Source organism: Apteryx rowi, unplaced genomic scaffold (assembly GCF_003343035.1).
Source record: "Apteryx rowi isolate R43461 unplaced genomic scaffold, aptRow1 scaffold_86, whole genome shotgun sequence".
Taxonomy (NCBI): Eukaryota; Metazoa; Chordata; class Aves; order Apterygiformes; family Apterygidae; genus Apteryx; species Apteryx rowi.
Genome location: NW_020451160.1, coordinates 47,498 through 66,795, shown reverse-complemented (window position 1 = coordinate 66,795; position 19,298 = coordinate 47,498). Strand labels below are relative to the sequence as shown.

Sequence of the window (19,298 nt, the reverse complement as noted above, 5' to 3'; positions counted from 1 at the left end):
CCCCCGGCACGCGTGCGGCTTGGGAAAGCAGGGAAGCACAAGAGGGAACAAGGAAGACCGCACTGCAAGCAGCCCGGTCCTGCCTGATGCAAGCGTCCAGCCCTGGGCAGGCTGATCTGTGCTTAGACACTGCCCGTATCCGAAAAGGCATTCCCCGAGAGTTTTGCGCGCTCGTTGGAATCATCCGTAACTGTTTAACTTGAAAAGGTCTTCTCACACTTCTGTCTTCTCTGTGCGGGTTGGGGTGTCAGCGGGCCTCTGCGTAATGCTGAACGACTACTTTGCACCTTATTAGTCCTTGGCCGGGCAGTGCAGGAGCTGGCACTGGTGCTTACTGCAAAGGAAGGCTGCTTTGCCTTGCCTTGTTAAGGAGCATCTGGCAGTGATCCTGCGCCAAGCTTCGGAGTATTCCCCCACCTTCCCTGGGAGCTGCRGTGACAGCAGCGGCATGCTCGTGCCCTGGCCACAGGGCACAACAGCAACTGCTATCGCACCACGTAAACGGGCACTGAGGATACTCGGATTGCAAGAGAGCCTCTCCCTACATGGCAAGGAGTGCCTTGCTGCTTGGGCATTTTAAAAACGGGATGTCAAAAAGCCATCGAAAGTCAGCGGGGAGACTAACCAGGGAGTTGTCAGGATTTCCAGCCTCTTGAGATTGCTGGAAGGATTAGCCACCATTTTACAACGCGTTCTGAAATTAGAAGGCCTAAGCTATTCTCGCCAGCGTAAAACTGGCACTTAGCTTTCTCCCAACTGTGCGCAAGGGGAGCAGATGCGGGAATCTGCCCCTAAAGTTTCCCGCAGGAAAACGGCTTTGGAGATGTCTCTGTGAGCAGAGCTTTTTATCAACTGACTAAAAACAAAACACAAAGGATTAAATCCCCCAGGGCGGGAGGAAGGAAGTGAAGCCATGATCCTCACTGCAGTTTGTCTTTATCGGTAATCCTATCAAGCAGGCAATCATTAGCGTATGGATAACTGTATTCTTAGTGACAAGTGACCATGGTACTTATCCTCCCTTCTCCTGTGTAGCTTTGCATTTCATGGGCCCSGATCATCAGAGCTACTCTAGAGCTCAGCCCAAACAATCCAGAGACTGTTTAACAGARGTTTGGTGCAGCATGTTATTCTTTTTATGATGTATTTTGGGTCCGTTTTCTTCCCTTCCTGTCCAAATCCATTCTTTAGTTTAGCAAAGCTACCAGCTTCCAAAAGTTTGACTCACTAGATGAAAGTAATGGAAAAGCATGATGCATGCAACAGTCAGGAATGCTCGTAGATATAAATAGGTCTGGAATACATCGAGACTGAAATTCTCCATCAAGCCATTTCTGGAAGACACTTCCAGGGGGTAGTGGGAGCAAAAAGCCTTTTCTGAAGGACGCATGGCCAGGTTTGTCTCACAAGACAGGATGATCTTCGATTAGAAGCTGGCACAGGCTCCGCATATGTGGTGTGTCATTATGTGTTTGGGGAGGTGGATTGGGAGTTGGCACTTAATCGGATTTGTTTGTATTTCTTCTGTTTTTAGGTAACCTTGGAATTCAGCTGACCACCTGCAGAAGCCATGAAGACGCCCTCCCAGTTCCAACACATCACTTGTTTTCTAAGATTTCCTTTCCCTTCCCCTAAGCCCTGGAAGTTGCCCACAGCTAGAGACAAAAATAGGGTGGGTGAACTCACAGGACTGAGACTTTCTCTGACTGGGTCCTTGCTCCAGGCTCAGATGGACTATCAGATTTGGGTCTAGGAGGAATTTCTTCAGGGCGAGACTGGCAGAGACTGCTACAGACTGGTCAACGGGGCCTGTTAGTAGGGCGAATTGGGGCATTTGGGGCTTACACACTGACACGCACACATCTGCAGCTGTTACAGTGCCCTTGATTACTGCCAACCAGGATATTTCCTGCTCTCTCTAGCACCGAGCATTTTCCATGGCTCTTGGTTGGCAGCCTGTTAGAGGGTTTTTGTGTGCATAAAAACACAGTGTACATGGCTTGCGCTGCTCTGCAAATTCAACAGTAAATGACCTGGAGATACCCGGCTGCAATCACAGGGCACCAGACTCAGGGCCCCTTCCAGCCCAGGGTTTTACCATCTCAAGTGGTCCCAGTGCACCAGTCCRTCCACAGCACCAGACTATCTTTGTTGGTGCTAATGGCAATACTTAACAAACCCTGTTGTAGTCATTAACCCAATGCAGAGCCTGAGCACTTCAATGTGTACCTTCCCAAGCAGGATCTGTCACCTCCTTACAATATGTGGCACTAACCCTCACAGCTTCTTCTGAGATAGGGCTCACTGAAGGGAAACCAAAGAGGAGCTACAGCCGGAGATGATCACCAGCAGCTTCTGACTTTGGACCTGTAATGATTCACTATTGGGTTGCTGCAACCTTCCACCTTCCTAGGAATCATGAGAACTGCAGGGCTCAGGCATCTCTGAAAAACACCCATAGTCTAGAGAGCAACACCCGAGAGTGTCAAGGACACATTTGCAAGAACATGAACATCTGATCTGACTTAGCTAGCTTTATACAGTGACTTGGTGGCAGAATCAGCAACAAAGCTCAGCTCCCTACACCCAGACCTGAGATAATAGCTAGACTCTCCTGCAGATCTGGTTCAATGCAATGGGGATGGTCCCCCAAGCAGAATACAAATTCAGCTCAGCAGGTCCTGAACGGTACCCTCCTGTCCCCTCTGTGGTTCTCAGGAGGCAAATGGATAGATTAGACCTGCCCTGATGCAGCAGGGCTTCCATGGGAGGGACAGATATCTGTATAGTTCCTCCCATCAGCTTACTCATAAAAACATGCTGCTGTCTCTCTGAACTTCCCAGGAGATGGGAAAACCTGATCTCCAGCAGGGYGAGTGGCCCATGGAGGCTGGTGGCAACTCCCTCCTGTCTCACTGGAGAGCCAGGCTGGCTGTCGCAGGGAAGCTTGCCGCCCTCCCTACCTTCTGTCTCGACCTCCGCACAGTAACCACAGGCAAGGGGAGGCCTTGGGGCTGGGGGAAAGAGGGGAGAAGAGGCGGGTGGATAATCTGTCCTTGGGTACGACAATCTCATCCTCTTCTCAGGTTTAGACCGAAGCTCGAGTCCGGGCAGTTAGGTGCGAGTCTTGCCGCAGGCAGCCCAAAGCGGATGAAGCCAAATGAGCACGCTGCCCTCTCTTGGGAGAAAAATAGCTCTACACCAGCCGCTCCGGCTGCGGCCAGGGAAAGGGCTGGTTGGGAAACAATCCACTGAAGGAGCCCGGTCCGTGGACAAAAGCTGCTTTTACACAGCCCTCAGCTACCGACCGCAGCAGGSGGAGCAAGGGGCACGGCAACAGCTGAAGAGCTTTACCAACAAAGGAGGATTCAAGAGAGCTGCAAAGACAACTGCTCCAGGAAGCGTTCCCCCGCCATGGAAAACACCGTGCCGCAAATCTCCCGACAAGAGGTATTTAGTTTGATTAGCTCCCTTCTTAGTGTTTGGCCCAGGCTGCTATGGCTACTGTCATAGTCGGGCACAGTTCCCAATCTCCTGAATATGGTGCGCTGAACAGCCGGCAGAGCTGTCACAAAAAAAGATTTACCAGGTTACTGTCTCGTCCTCTCTCCCCTAGCCCCAGCATATAAACTGGGCTGGCAGTAACTCTACCAAGGCTTTCTGCTTACGCAGATGCACCCCATCCTCCCAAAGCCAGAAAGACAGCTGAGGCAAGATGAGTTGCAACACCCCTCTTGCCACCACAGCCGTAATCCAAGCGAGAGCCTACAAGATCCAAGCTAGGTGGGCAGATGCGTGCTGGCTCGTGGGGAAAGCAGCAACTGCTGATTGGCACAGACCATAGCAACTTCAGACAGTGCTTGTTCCAGATGGACGATTCCGTATTCGCAAGTCCTCTAAGAACCCCTTTTCCTTCAAATAAAGCTTGAGCACAGACCAGTCCTAGAGTCTGAACTCAGATTACTTCTGTAAGCCCCAGTCAGTGCTATTTTTTTTCTTTTTCCTCCTTCTCCTCTCACCAAGGACAGTAATGTTCTCTATGCTTTGATGCCAAATGCCAGAAATTAGAAGCTATACCAAGGGAAAGTCTCTGTACTTACCCTGTTTTTCAGCTGACATAGACTTGTAGGTCACTAACCTGCGTGTTTGTTGTTCCTTATTTTGCCTTTTCACCCATGGCTGTGTGCTAGCTCTGATGCTCCAGTGAGCCTTAGAGAGCTGTTTAACTCGCATGAGCAGCAGAAGAATAAACACCACAAGAAGAGATTTTAGTTCACCAAGAGGTCAGAGTCAACACAAGGGAGGGGATGGATGAACCTTCCTCCCACTGAAAGGAATAATCCTACTGAACTAGCCCTCTTGTGAGAGCTCATTTTTAGACTTTTTAACCTAAGCACCCATTACTAGTCCCTGTGCTAGCTAGACCTCTGGTCTGATCCAGTATAAATGTTCCTTCATCGTGTTCAAACTCCGTTTTCCACTATAATCCCTTTGTGAGGGCAGTCTGAGGAACTGTTGATGGCTTTCAAAGTTTTGAACCAGCAGTAAGATTGGCCTTGCCCTTGAAAGCAAGCTGATACAAGCTGAAAGTCCTTCTAACAGTGAAGCAAAAGCTCCCGGACACCCACAGCCAGTCCATTCCCGACTGCAGCAAAAAGGCTGGTGAAAGATGCAGCCCTGGGACTAAACAAGGCAGCGCTGCATCAGAACAGCGGTTCTGAAATTCTCCTCCAGCCGTAGTGACAAGACTTCCCTGCTCGCACAGTTAAGGACACGGCTGGACCTGCTGCTACTGTTCAAACCGCCCTGACGTTCCTCCCCCCGGCAGGTTGCACAGATGTTCACTACAGCGACACTCCGCAGTTTCAGGTCCTTCCGTTGAACCAGAGGAAGCACAACTGTTACAGGCATCACGCACAGGTGGGAGCTGCCAGTTCTCAAACTGGAAGGGAGATGGAATGATTTCTTCTTTTAAACACATTTCCAATCAGCTCTACAGGCCTCAGCTTACATTTCTCCTGAAGCAGATGTGCATGCAGGGGGGAATCTTTATGTGCCTCGAAAAAGAGATGAGATGCTGCAAGCGTATTAGTTTAATCCCAAACCAGCCTTCAAAACCATGTGGTTACTTCGTGCTGCGGTAACGCTAACGTAAGAATGTAGCATTGTTCTCTTTGTGACTTGCTTTCTAAATGGCATGAAAGAAACAGCAGTTATTTGCTTTTACATCAAACTGGAGGAAAGGAACAAGAACATCAGCAAGGGTGCCGCATACGTGATCGCAGCTCCGCATTCCCACTGATGTAACCTTGTCCTGTTAGCTCCCCAGCAGCAATTAAAACCTGAGCACGCTACCCTCCTAGTTGAAAGGAGGTATTATGTCGCAATTGTCGCAAAAAGGAACATAGGTAAATCGGAAGAATAAAAATAAGTCAGTTCCAGGTTGTAAGGCCACAGCGTCGCTGAATGAGGTACCAATAGTTCCTGCAAATTAGGAAGAATGATAGGATTATCTTAAAGCTGGGACCACACAAAAATCATCTCTGGGAATGAAAAGCAGGAGACGTTACAAAAACATTTCTACAATGGCTCTGGATTGCTTTCAGCCACCACAATTCATGTTTTCTGGCATTTGGTCTCGTTAAATGCTAAGTGCTAATGCTCCCCACRGAGCATACACCAAGAGCAGAGGTTCATTTAATAGTTGTGACTGGTTGTATCGAGCTAGACAGCATCTAGGAGAGGAAGAGGTATGAACAGGGCCCTGGGAGAGATCTGCAGAGTAATAGGAAAGGAGGGGGGCATTTTTTGGCTTTAGAGGGGACAGTAAATGAGAGTGTTTCTATCAGTGCTTGGGAAGAGAAGAACGCAGGTTTTGCAGAGGTCAGAAATCATGCTGTCTGCAGTCACAAAACTTTTCAAACCTTTCTACAGCATATTTACAAAAATATTTCAAGAGCCTCCGGGCTGCTGTCCCACGCTCTGCTTTAGCTCATTTACCTAGTTACTGGTTTCAACAAAGCTGAACGACAAAAATATACAAACTTTTCACTTTCCCAATCATTGTTCCAATATGTAACCAAATACATAAAAGGTGGCTTCATATATACAGGAACTCCTTGAAGGGGGGGGGGGTCTCTCCCCTGACTCCCCCAGATATACAGGAATGGGGCAAGGAAGATCAGTTCTCTGCTTGGAGTTCAAGCCTTCCACAGTGACCCTCTGCGCTGTGAGTCTTATCTGCAACTTAAGCTGAAACCAATATGTGACACCTGGAAGATGAACCGCCCTCTCGCCAGTATTAGGTAGCAAGAGAAGCAGCACAAGGCTTCTTGTAATACAATCAGGGAGGACAGAAAGAAGGGGCACCCAGCAGGCTCATAACAAAGCCACTGGCCAAACCCTTCTCCCTAAAACTACCACAGCCCCAGCAGCTTCCAAAACATAATACTGGTATGTGCATTGGTAGGTCCACACAGAGTAATCACATGCGAGAAAAGATCTACAGAAAGCACTCAAAGCATCCCCTCAGCTATACCATTTACTACACTGCAATAATTTAGGAAACCACCGTRTACACCTGCAGCTTTTTCAGATCATGATATGGAAAAAAAATAGACTAACAAACAGGATAATGCAAAATAATTGATTTTATTTAAAATAAAAAGCAAAAACACAATCATCCAAACAAGACAATTAAGAATATCCCAGCTCTGCTGGATGGGGTGATAAAAGCATCTAATGGCAGTGGCAGGGCTTAGAGCTGACAGTGTGACTGTCACATGAGYCAGTAAGCTTTCTTTCCTTCCCCCCTCTGCCCATCTGAGGGGAACGTCAAAAACTCACTTTGAGAGTAGCCCACACAGGCATTTCGGACTTACTTCAACCAACAGTCTTACTTCCTGCCCTATGACGGCTGGGGATTCAGGGAGGAAAAGGGTCTAGGTTAACGATGAAAGAGGTTGCTGCCTTTCTTCTAAGCGTTTGGAGAGGCTTAATGTAATCGAGAAGACAAGCTGGAGTCAGCCTACCCGAGTTAGAAAGGGGAGGAAGGTATGCCAGTACTTCCGTCCGTGGAGTCACCTGCCCCCAGCGCACTTGTGCGGAGAACAGGTGCTAAGATACATGTGCATGTTGTTAACATCTACAGCTCTGATGGGATATTTAGTAGTTTATTCCTGAACCGTCACAGGAGACAAATCCGTATTGGTTACTAGACTAAGGAGCACGGCCAGAGCTCACAAATCCCTTACGTTTGGCCACTGCAGGCAGGACAACGACACCGACATGCACAGTAAGATCAGGAAGCCCACAGTCCAGAGCCAGCACGCAGCTCTCTAAGGCGGCCTAAACCAGGGAATAAACCAGCCCGCAAAGCGCTGCCACGGGGCAGGCTGACAAAGCGCGAGCGGGGGCTGAGGCGGAGCAGCTCTGCTACTTTGGGTCTGGACTCAGCGGACCACGGCAGCCTGCCACCTCCACGTGCTCCAGGGGCTCTGCAGCACACGGAGGCGGCAGGGGCAGCTCCAGAGACRTCAATGCTCCGAGCTGCTGCCTCGGTCTGGGGGAGCGAGAGCACAGAAACCACTCTCCCCCCTCAGCTCCCCACGAGCATGGAGCTAGGCACAAGGGGAGCACAGTGTTGGGTTTTTATTATTTATTTTAAATGCCCACACATACCTGGCTTGGAACAAGGGCCTCGGAAGGACCAGTTCCCCCTCCTTCCTATAAGGCCAGTGAGGCTGACTCCCTGATAAGAGATAAATTATCTAGCCCAATTTAGAAAAAAATCCTGATCTAGCAGGACCTCCTCTTTAGAACAGGCCACAAAATGCCAACAGTTAAACTCTGGCGAAAACAAAAAGCCTCCTTTTGACACAATTTGTCTACTACACAATGATTCTGAAGGGGCCACTACAGAACCAAGCGGCCAAAAGTGCTAAACAGCATCCCTAATGCTTTCCGGTAGGAAAAGCTAATGCCAGTTGAGAAAGTCGCAGCTTGCTTAGCATCTCTGGAACGCTTTCTGCAGGAGGAGGACTTCAAAGCATCTTACACAGTAATTACATTTCAGCCTCACAACACCCCTGTGAGGTAGGTATTTTTCCATCTAATAAAACAAAGACATAAGCTCACCAGTTTGGCCGAGGCAACAGCTTGTGAGCAGAAGAACCAGAGATCCCAGGAGTCCCAATTCCCAGGTAACCTAAAGAGGCATACCTTTGTTTCAAATCAGAAAGTGCCTTGTGGATAAATCAGTACAGTGTTGCTGGTATTACAATGCCTGCAGTTCATTTCAAACACATTGCCTTTCAGTAAGGGATGTCAAACGAACACAGGCTTCAATTTGAAATTGTTTTATTTCACGCTACCGAAGAGTTCATAGGCACAGAGGAATATTCTGCATTCTGGATCTTCCAACTGTGCTTCTGACGGAACAGGTGTGGCTTTCCTGGCACAGCAATCAGACTTTCAAGCGTGTAAGATTTTCAGATGGCAAAGCTGTAACCACACACGCCCAAAGCAATAGAAAGCTACAACAGAAGCCATCTTACCTTACCCAGCAACTGCCAAGACATCAAGAGAGCAGGCAGCCTCGCTCAAACAACAGTAGACAGTTTTCTAAAAAGGGCTCCCCTCACCATGACAGAGACAGAGACTTCTGAGCCTTTGTCAATCCAACCCTATACTCTTCCACGAGGCAGCAGTTGCAGCTTGCTCTACCTGATGAGGACTATATGCTTTGCACAGGCTTCTGGGCTGCTGAACTGAAAAAAGGCAACCTTGGCCAGAAGTGCTGGAAGTTTGGGAAGTTTTCTTTAGACAGAAGTAGTCTTGTGAAAGAATTTGCAGCAGTCTACAGAGCAAGCTTGCTCATTTACACCTGGCTATCACCAGGAAGTTCAGGAGTCTGGACAGCTAAGGAGCATACCAATAAGCCTTCCCTCCTTCCATTTTTCCACCACCGTGCTGTTCCTACATGAAGTAACTAGCACAGAATATTCAGAAACAAATCCTGACAAATATAAATAGGGTTCCTTTGTACAACAGGCTATGGCCTGGTCTCCAAAAAGGGAGAGGGTGTTTAAATAGGAAAAGGCAAGGTTAAAAAAGTTAAAAATGGAAAAACCCAAACAAGCAACATTCTGGGTTCTATCAAACCCAACATGCGTAAGAAAGTCATAGTTAAGGCTGCCAATCTGCTTTTTAAGTGACCAGGACCTGGACATTACTGCACGTTTAGCAGATGCATGCCACTTCCTCTTCCAAGTTTCCTCTTCCAAACAGCAACACTGAAATGAGATCTAACATCCTCTCCTCAGTCTCAGTAGAACACCTAAGGAAATATCCCAACACAGTCAGCTTCGGGCTGTGCTGTTCAGACTAGAGGATAAAGGACCATTTTCTTCTTGCAGCACAGCTTCGGCAAGACCAACCTCTGTGACACTACCACAGCCCCTGCTAAAAAAAACCCAGCAGCTCCAACACATCCCTTAGGGACAAGAGCTTCCCCRGCATAATTCAAATGCATCTACACAGACTCAAGCATCACATCACATTTTTTAAAAATGTAAGACAACAGTATGTCCCCTCTCCCAGTCCTTTAAAATTGGCAACACTAGTTCTGGAAACTTCTGAACCCACAACCTCACAGAACCATTTGTGTGTGAACTGCACTGGCCTGAATAAGCCCATGGCACTGTAACTGCTTGGTATTTAAAGCCCAGCAACCGTTGTTACTATAAGAGTCAGAACCTGTCAGTTATTGTCTAGCGATAAACATCACCCCTGCACCTAAAGGAGTGTAACTACTGGCAACTGCTGACTGTTTTTTTGCTGTGCAAGAAACTCCAAGATTCTCCTGTTCCCTCAAGCTTTCTGTAGCAAGGTGCTAGTGCATCTTCGTTACTATTCATCTTAGACACAGAGCAAAAGTAAATGGACTGTTGCTGGTCAAGGTGTTGCACCTCATAAACTGCTCAGGCTGGTTTAGATGCATGCACGTAGATTAAGACCACAAAAGATGCTTCAGATAGGTGGTCACCTCCACTGAAGTTACTTCAGTGTTTGAAGCATTCATACCATCTTCCCTTCCTGAAATTCTGGTACAAGATCCGTCGGACGTTCAGATAGGCCAGGAGGGCTGGTGTTCCTTTCCTCAAGTGTACAGGACAACATGTAAACATATGACAGTGTCAAAGCAAGGCAGGTTTCTAGATCTACCTGCTGTTTTTAAAAAGAGTTCTTTAAAAGCTGACCGTTGTCTTCCTTGCCAGTCACGTGAGCCATTAAATACTTGGCATGTCCTTACCCAAAGCTGGGTAATTAGTGCACTCACCGGGGGCGCAGAGGGGACAAAGCATTGCACAATAATGTAGAGTCAGGGCGTTCCCCTGTAAGTTAGTAAGGAGCCAACCTTCGACAGTACATAATGAAGACAGATGTTTGGATCGAAGAGAAGTGACAAAAACTTAAGGACCATGAGAAATAGGAGCAGAAGGGGGTAGAACAGAGCTGGCTGGCTGCTAATGGAGCTTCGAATGGCAGCTGCCTCTAGACGGGTGTTGTTATCTCTCAGGGGTAAGTGCGGCCTCCACAAGATTCCCTAATCCTGTCAAAAAAAGTACAACTGCCTGTCAACAACTATAGCATTTCCCTTCACACCATGACACAAGATCGCAGCATGCAGGTTAATCATATGCTTATGCCTCCTACCGAATTGTACAAGCTAGACATGATTTCATATTCGGAACTGTTTCTATTAACTAATCCATCATATAGCTGGAGCAGAAATCCCACCCATCTTCAAGACATACAGGAGGAGCAATCAACATACAGGAGGAAGAATGGTGAAATCTGGAAAGAAAAGGTTCTAGGCAAGGTGGAATTGCAACCAGCTGCTGAAACACGAGTTGATAACATCATAACAAGTTGTTAAAACCTCCAGACAAAAACAAGCAGTCAGTACAGTTCTCTCCAGCTGTTTAAGGTGGAGGTGTTTAAGGGTGCTCTGTACTTCTAATTCAATTGTATTCAGTTATGAGCAACTCCTGAAAGCAAGAGAGCACTACATCACAGCAACATAAACGGTGACGTATACAGGAGAAAACAGGTCTTTAGGCAGCACCCCGCACCGGATGTCAGGCATGCTATTGGTAACCGGGACTTCCTCAGGTAAATTGCTATCACACACCTTCAGCAGGTCATACACTAGGTCATCACAGTATTTGTATACATTTAAAATCTGGAGCAACCAACAGACCAAGAGCTAGACAACACCCTACTGAGGACAGGCAGCTAATATAGCAGCATCAGTTAACCACGCTGAGAGGAATAAACTTAAGAACTTAAGCAAGCTTCTTCTATAGGAGAAAAATGCTTAATTTAGCAAAGAATTGCTAAGTTTCCCCCATGGAGTATACTGCCAGACTCCTAGTGTTTCACAGTTTTTAACCTGGCCAGTTCACAGAGAATTTCTTTCCTCATTCATTTTATTTCAAGCAATACCTCATCTCAGTTCTGCAGTCTTAGTGTTCCCTCCATTCACCCCAAATGGCTAAAAGATTTTTTTTTTTTTTTTGAAATAACTACATACTCCTGGGGGTTTGAATAAATTTTGTCTTTAACGGATAAAACAGGAGGCCAAATTGAAATAATCCAGGCAATGAGAAAATAAGAGAAACTGTGCCACTACTTGAAGGTTTTCTGTTTGGACAACCAGTGTCCAAACCCAGGTCTCACCTGATCATTCCTCATGTTTAGCTGTTTACTATTCTTTTGTACTCTCTGAAGAGCACAATCAAAACATTCCACCTCTCCCATAAAAAAGATACTCTCTCTATTAAAAGAGACAACTAAGAAAAGTAATAAAACTGTTTATTAAATAAGGTAAAAGCTCATTTTTTAAAAAATACCAAAAATCTTAGTTTTCAGTTTGGAGCAATTAAAATAATTCATGGAGGGAGGATATCACCACTGGCCAATAGCTTCACATTCTGTGAGGGAATCTTGCTCTCCATCTCCCTATCCTGATGAATCACCCTATCTCAACTTTGCCAGCTTTGCCTTGTATCGTCTTTTGTTCGTTAAAGAAAAAAAAGAGTTGCCATGGGGTCACCTGGAGGAGCTGCGCTCTTTGCTCACACAGTCATCTTGGGAAGTTGTATCACCATTACCCATCATGCTACATGTTCGCCTCTTTTTCCTCCGATGCATCATTCCCTCTGTCTCAGAGCCAGAGTCACACTAGAGTACGAAGAGAGAAAACTCAGAATTCAGTGAAATTAGAGAAACCTAGTAAACTGTGTTTGTGCTACAAAATTCCTCATAAGAGTACCACATTAGTGCTGAGTAACCAAAATTCAAAGAATATCTGCTATTTTAGATTTGACTGAGGAAATCAATTTAAAATTAAGTGATTGAAGCCTAAGGACAGGCATATTCAAGTTTCATCAGTGACTACAGCACATTTTGGACAAGACAGTTGGTGCTTTCACTTTGGCTCCTAAAGAGACCTCATTTTATGAATGCAGACTCAGCAGTTTCTGAAATGCTTAAGTCATTACAGGCATCTTAACTGGACACCTAGAGAAGTCCAGGGTCATAACTGACATTCTCTGTTCCGTATCTTAGTCCACCTCCCCATTTATAAAACAGCAGTTTTGCAGCCAGTTCAGATAAGCATGGCTTAGCGATTGATTTACATGTTATGTATACATAGATCAAACAAGTCAAATTTACTTAGCAATACAAAGATAGCCTTTAGCAAACAAAACCAGACTCCTCCACCATACGCTTTTTATTTGTTTTCTATTCATTTCCTCCATAAGACATGGATATTAGGAGGTGGATCTTTTAGAGTTGGCCCATGCACAGGTATGGGGAAAACAATGCAATTGCAGAGTACAGATCACCTGTTGTAGTAAAAACCTTACCTCTGAATCAGAGTCTGAGGAGCTAGAACTTGAAGAACTGGAAGAATCACTAGAACTATCAGAAGCAATACCAGTAGATTCCTGTAGATCAACTGAATCAGCCAATGCTGCCAAGTCAGGATGTTCCTGCTTTAGGATCCTAAATACAGTCGAGATTTCAGGATTAGCCTTTGAGCAGTAACGCTGCACAAAAATGAACAACGATTTTTATGGAGAACGTGAAAAGAAAGTTACTAAATCTCTTACCTGTACCATTTCCGTGATAATTTGGGCCTCCCTCTTACTGTTTTGTGCCACACCACAGGGAAGTTGGTACAGCTGGCAAAGTTTTGCGTGATGGCAATGGTTGTGTCAAGATTGAGAACTACGTGCCACCAGCCACCTATAAATACAACACCAATGACCACTCCTGGCTACACAGCAGAAAGCATGCTTAAGAACAGCCACGTATACTTTTCCCACCTGTTACAAAACCACTACGTGTTCAGCTTTCCAATGCAGTATAGCAAAACTATGACATTACTTCATTGTCACAGACTGGAACATAGAAATCCTGCTTTGCCCAAAGCTACGGAGTCCACAGCAGAGGTGGAAATAGGACCTTATCTCCCAAACCCAGGTGAGTTTGTTGTTGAATCTTTCTTCTTCAGTCACATTCTAGAATTCACTGTTGTTATAGAGGGCTGCTCAATGCTCTGACCAAATTCTCCAGCTCACAGAGTGCACTAAAGATCTGACTTGACAGCAGCACACTGGCTACTGACAGCTTATTTAATAGCAAGTGCCACTGTAACCCAGTCGGCACAGAGATCCTCTGTTAAGCTGGACAGCACTTTCCATGCTGATTTAGTAAGGTTCTTATGATTAGAGACTAACCTTTCATTTAAAAAATAGATGCAAGTTGTTTTCCCACACAGGATAAAACCAGACAGTCATGTTCTTACAACCCACTAATAACCCCATAAAAAAGACTGAAGAAACAGTTTAATGGAAGCAGACAGCTACAAAATCTTAACAGAAGGTACTGAAGAGTCACTAATAAGTGCCAAGACAATCACAAGGCACTTTTCAAACATGAAGTCATCTGTATTTCAGAGACAAGCCAAGTGGAAAGAAGCRATATGCCATGTTGCACAAAAATGATGCAAGATCTAGAGGTTAGAATTCAGGCACTGAACTCGCCCACTTTATCCACTAGCCACCCCCACCTCCCAGTTATAGCGGGCACACAATATGCAGCCCTTCTAAGATCTGATAAGGATACTATTCTCTTAGGCTTCTGATTTCAAATGCAAGATTAGGCATAGTCACAGGGAAGTAGGTGGAATGTGTCAGTGCCTTTAAGTAGTTCTTTTCCCACAGTCAAGAAAAAAAGTCATAGGCAATCAGACTACTAAGTATAAAATCCACTCGTGAATTTGCTACGCTGCATATAACCTCAAAAACTTGCGTAAGAGTTACCAGTATTCAAACGCTTCTGTTCTTTTATGCCTTAGTGTTTTCCTACTACCATAATTTTGCTCACGATCACATTTCTGGACTCGTTTACTGCATCTCAAGTTCTGTTTTGACACCTGTACTGCACGCAATCCTATGCTACTGGCCTTCTATGTTTCAGGGCATTCAGAAAGTAGCGGAACAATCTCAAAGATGGCCTCACAATACGTAGCCTTTTTGAACAGCTCAGTAATTTGTTTTCTACGAGATGAGTCATATAAACAGGCTGCACTATTTCCTTCATTTCTACTGCACATATGTAAAAATATGCTTTTCTCTCCCAGATTTCCTTACTGGAGAGAGTCATACGTACCCGGCACAAAGACTGTCTCGCCTGGTTTCTGTAAGATTTCCAGGGGTTTGAATTCAGGGGGCCAGGTGGGTAGTTGTGTCCTAGGATATATGACATTGAACCAAGTGATAGCCTCATCCTGTTGGTTCCCTCCCTCTTCTCGGGTCACTTTGATCAGCTCTCTGGGAGTGCTGGTGGGGAACAGGCACCAACGCTTATGTCCCTGGACTAAGGCATTCCAAGCACTAGTTCCCAAGGGATCAATGTGGATTCCTGTTCCAGAACGAGGTGGGCCCATCACAAACCATCTGCACATGGGGAAAAAAATTCTTTAGTCATATTGCAAGCACATAGCTACCTTCTCCAATACCTTTCTTTCATATTAGACAGATATTTACAGCTGTTAATTTCAAATATAGTTAGAAACCAAGGGAAGCAATATAATTACAGTCTCTTCATTTGCATTCTAGAAAGAGTTGGAAGCAAAATTGCATCAAAAAAGATTGCTATATTAATACTACAGCAAAAAATACAACAGTTTTAACCTAAAAATCAACATGAATTGTGACAGGAAGCACTCTGGGCCAAGAAACTGAAGATGACTTCTTAAAACAAAGTACAGCTATGAAATATAAACAGTTCTCCAATAGAATATATACCGATTTCAAGTCTCCACCTCATTTTATTAGAAATCTTTATGAAGGTGGTTAAGTCATAATTGCCTGCAGTAGGAGTCTTATGACGCAGGAGGTTCTTCCTAATCCTATGTTTTTCTAAAATTTGCTACTCATAAATGGCATGAGAACGGCAGAACAATGAGGAACAAAAGGCGACACAAATAAGGAATAGAACAAAGTTACGCAACCCCTGCCGCCCTCTGTGCCTTCTGTTCATTTACAACAGCCTTTTCACTGGAACGGTTAACTAGTTATGGCTTACATTCCAATGGCCAGTCAGAATTTGCCGTATGTATTTTCATTCCCCATTTCCAAAGGCCATTTCTYCCTATAGAGAACTTTATCTGCTATAGGCATTTAAAAGTAACAGCACCTTCAACTGCTCTTTCTCTCTGAAACAGAAGAATAAGATCTACCATACCAGATAAAACAGCGTAAGCAAGGTGACATATTACCAGATGTCAAGAGGAAAAAAAGGCAGTAATTCTTTAGTGGGCAGCAAAGAAGATAGAAACTAAAGCACTACAAATTTGAGTCTTCTTCCCAAAAGACCCTTCCATTGTGTGGCAGATAGTTTTGTGATGTTCAGTATTTTTTGAGCCTCTGAACTCCTTCTGCTGAGTGTTACCTGACTATCTCCCCCCTCCCATGCAGGAGTAAGTTAAGCAGTTTGCAGGTGTAATTTGCTAGCACTGATTATAGCACCATAAGTTTGGTTTTCAAGCTGTGCTCTTCCTGCTTCACAWAGGAGCCATAAAAACATAAGCAAGCAGGTATTTGTCCATTCTATTGTCAGTTCAATCCTTAGATTCATATTAGCCTTGGAAAACTAATTAAACCACTAGCAGCAGAATGAAACTGTTTTATTAATAAAAGTTATAAGAAATTGAACATGTGGAGGCCTATCTAGTAAAGGAAGAGATGCACTGTTCAATACTGCTTTTCTGACTATAATCTGAATCTACGCATACAGGAAGATTTTAAATCCTTATTTAGCAAAACTATAATTTACCACTATCCTCCCCCAGGCGTTTATAATGAACATAACCCAGTTTGCCTCAAGTTTTCAGATTTACTGTTAGAAATGCAATACCCTGTCATGCTTTTTTTTTTTTTTTTAAACAACCCCCCCCCCAAACAATTGAATGAAAAACCCCACAGTCATTTCAGTAAAAGGCAGTAACTTTTGGAAGCCATTATTTTAAAAGACAAGATGCTTAAAGCAGCCAGAGTTCTTATTTTAAGATCTATACACCACCACATCTCTCAATGCAGGAGTCCATCTGTATAGTGCATATTCTGATCATATGACTAGAAAGCACCATGTTCTGTTAAATTTCCAGTTATGCTATTAACTGCTATATATTTTTCATCTGTTCCTGTACCTAGATGAAGCCCATAACCCAAAGAGGCATCAGTGCGCTCTTTTGCATCCCTCAAAAACAGTAACAGCCTCAAACAAAACCACGCTTTCAAAAAAAAAAAAAAAAAACCCCAAAACACATCTGTAAGAATTCTGTGGATACCAAGATCACCAGCAAGGAGCTCAGCATGCGCATGTGGGTGGGGAAGGGGTGGGGGAAAAAGAKATTGATATAAGTGAGTCACAGCCAGATTATCTAGTTTATCTAGAACTTTGATAAATGATTACCCATTTCCCAAATGTAACCAGTTTCTAACAGAGACTACACCTAGTACACTTTGGTGTTTGATCGCAGCATTGTATGCTCTTTCTTTGAAGCGAAAGATGAAAATGTTCCTGTTACAGCATTGCAAAAATACCAGTTTCAGTGATCTTAGAAAGAAATCGTTTTCACACTTCATTCCTGAAAACTTACAGCTGGACTAGACACATGACAGAGTGCAGGGAGGAGAAGCAGAATACCACTGTGTTCATCGCTTGTTCTATTTGATTAGAACAGAACAACACTGCCACCACAAACAACCTCACCGCCCCATGCCATTCAAAGGGCAAGCCATCCTCCGTCAATTAGAACATGTATGTAAAGCCTCTAATTACTTGGGAAACATTCAGCTAATGCTCATACTGTTATGAAGAATAATATTAACATAGATAAATATCATTTTTGTATCCAGCAGCCTGAATACAAGGTAATTGCATTTGGTTTCAGGAATTAAGTGTCATTTCAATCCTCTTTTCAACTAGATGTTTCGTCGTTTCAACTAGATGCTGAAAAAGGGTGGAAAAGATTATGTAAATGCAAAATAAATACTGTCCTCCCTCAACACCATCTGAAGGGGAGCTAGAAACTTGTCTCCACGCTTCATACATAATCTTAAGATCTTTACCTTAAAAGGACTGACTCATAATTAAACAAAATCCCACACTGCACATAAGCAACTGGGGCAAAACCCACGAAGTAGGCTTGAGATGCTTAGAAATTTGAGAACCATAAGGCACTTCACACACATCAAGAAATTAATCTTCACAACTTTCAGTAACGAGTCAATTCTTTTAAGCTAAGAAGCGAGGCAAACTGTCTTGACCATTAAAAAAAAAAAAAAAAGTGATGTAATGAACTTGTAGCACTATTGGTAGCAGAACCAGAAACTGTGATACACAAAACTACATCTCCCTCCTTCCAGGTTACTGATGCAGGCTCATCTTAAAATAGCAGATGTAAAGCTACTGCTTTGTTTTATATAAATTAATTATGTCTGTTGAGGAATARCTAATGAGATGGAAAAATAAAACTAGTTTTATCTTGCTCTCACAGTACTATACCTGTAAGGTGGCCTTCGTTTCTCTCCTGCATACTGAAATAGATCATCAGTGAAGAATTTGGGCACTTTGTAGTCCTCCAGGAGTTTCCTACGCTTGGGATGCTCTCCGTAACTGCTGTCAAAGATGTAGAGGGGGCTGTCATCACGTGTGGTCTCCATGTACTCTATGTAGTATTTCATCTTCATCTTCACAGAATAACCATCATTGTCCTCACCACATTTGAACTTCTGGTTCCTATACTTGCGTTTGAGACGTTCCAGAGTCCACTTCTCTTGGGCAGACCAGCCCACCTGAGCATTCAGCAAGACTACAGGCTTGTAAGGTTTCTCGTAACGCTCAACAAATTCTTCCACTGTTAACTGGAGTGCATCTGCCCTTTCTACGTTATCCTGTGAAAGCAAGAGACAAATACAAAACAGCAGCTATTAAGACAGATTAACTTCCCAGCGCTGCGCTCCCTAAAYATGCACTTCACGCTCATACTTTGTTCCAAGGACCACGCGAGTATTAAGCTGCCTATGTGTTATTTTAAGCTTCCCCAAGACCGCAGTCCCATTTCTCATGCCCAGCTCTTTACACACATCAGTTACATCAGCAGGCTGAAGTTCTGCTTGGCACTTCTCCCTGCCGAGGTAATTACCCAGGCGGAGAGGGCACCTCTGCCCTTTCAGCTGACACTTTCCCTGCGATGCTGCGTTTCACTCCTCTCCCCGGGGCARGGAGCACTCACTGCTCCCCCCCCACCCCTGATACCCTAAGGAAGGGGGACCTGGGAGCTGCCCTGGAGTTACATGGGTGCTCCCACCCTGAACGGACCCAGACGGCTATTCCTGACAGTCCCCACCCCTGGGGAGCCCCAGCAGCTCTGGGGCAAAACRCGCCTCAAGAACAGGCGCTTCCCTCATTCCCATCAGCCAGCCCCCGGTCCCCCACCCCCATCCCTCTCAGCCTCCCCATTTCACACAGCCCCCCTTCTCCACATGGCTCCCATTCCCTTCAGCCCCCTCATTCTCCACAGCCTCCCCATTTTGTACAGGCCCCCCCCATTCCCCTCAGTCCTCCCTTCCCCTCAGCCTCCCCAGCTGCCCCCACAGGCCGCCCCCTTCCCCTCAGTCCCATAACCCCCCACCACTCCCCTCAGTCCCCCCAAT

At 45.1% G+C, this 19,298-nt stretch overlaps 1 protein-coding gene across 1 annotated transcript in view; it reads right to left on the bottom strand.

Moving 5' to 3' along the window:
- The window catches only part of JMJD6 (jumonji domain containing 6, arginine demethylase and lysine hydroxylase), a 52,156-nt gene extending 33,588 nt beyond the window's left edge, over window positions 1–18,568 (bottom strand). Inside the window, exons 1-5 of the mRNA XM_026090349.1 lie at window positions 18,148–18,568; window positions 14,746–15,032; window positions 13,182–13,317; window positions 12,936–13,074; window positions 12,119–12,246 (exon numbers count right to left, since the gene is read on the bottom strand). Coding sequence (XP_025946134.1) covers window positions 12,119–12,246; window positions 12,936–13,074; window positions 13,182–13,317; window positions 14,746–15,032; window positions 18,148–18,332 — 875 coding nt within the window. The 5' untranslated portion in view covers window positions 18,333–18,568. The remainder of the gene's footprint in view (window positions 1–12,118; window positions 12,247–12,935; window positions 13,075–13,181; window positions 13,318–14,745; window positions 15,033–18,147) is intronic.
- Window positions 18,569–19,298: the final 730 nt, after the last annotated feature.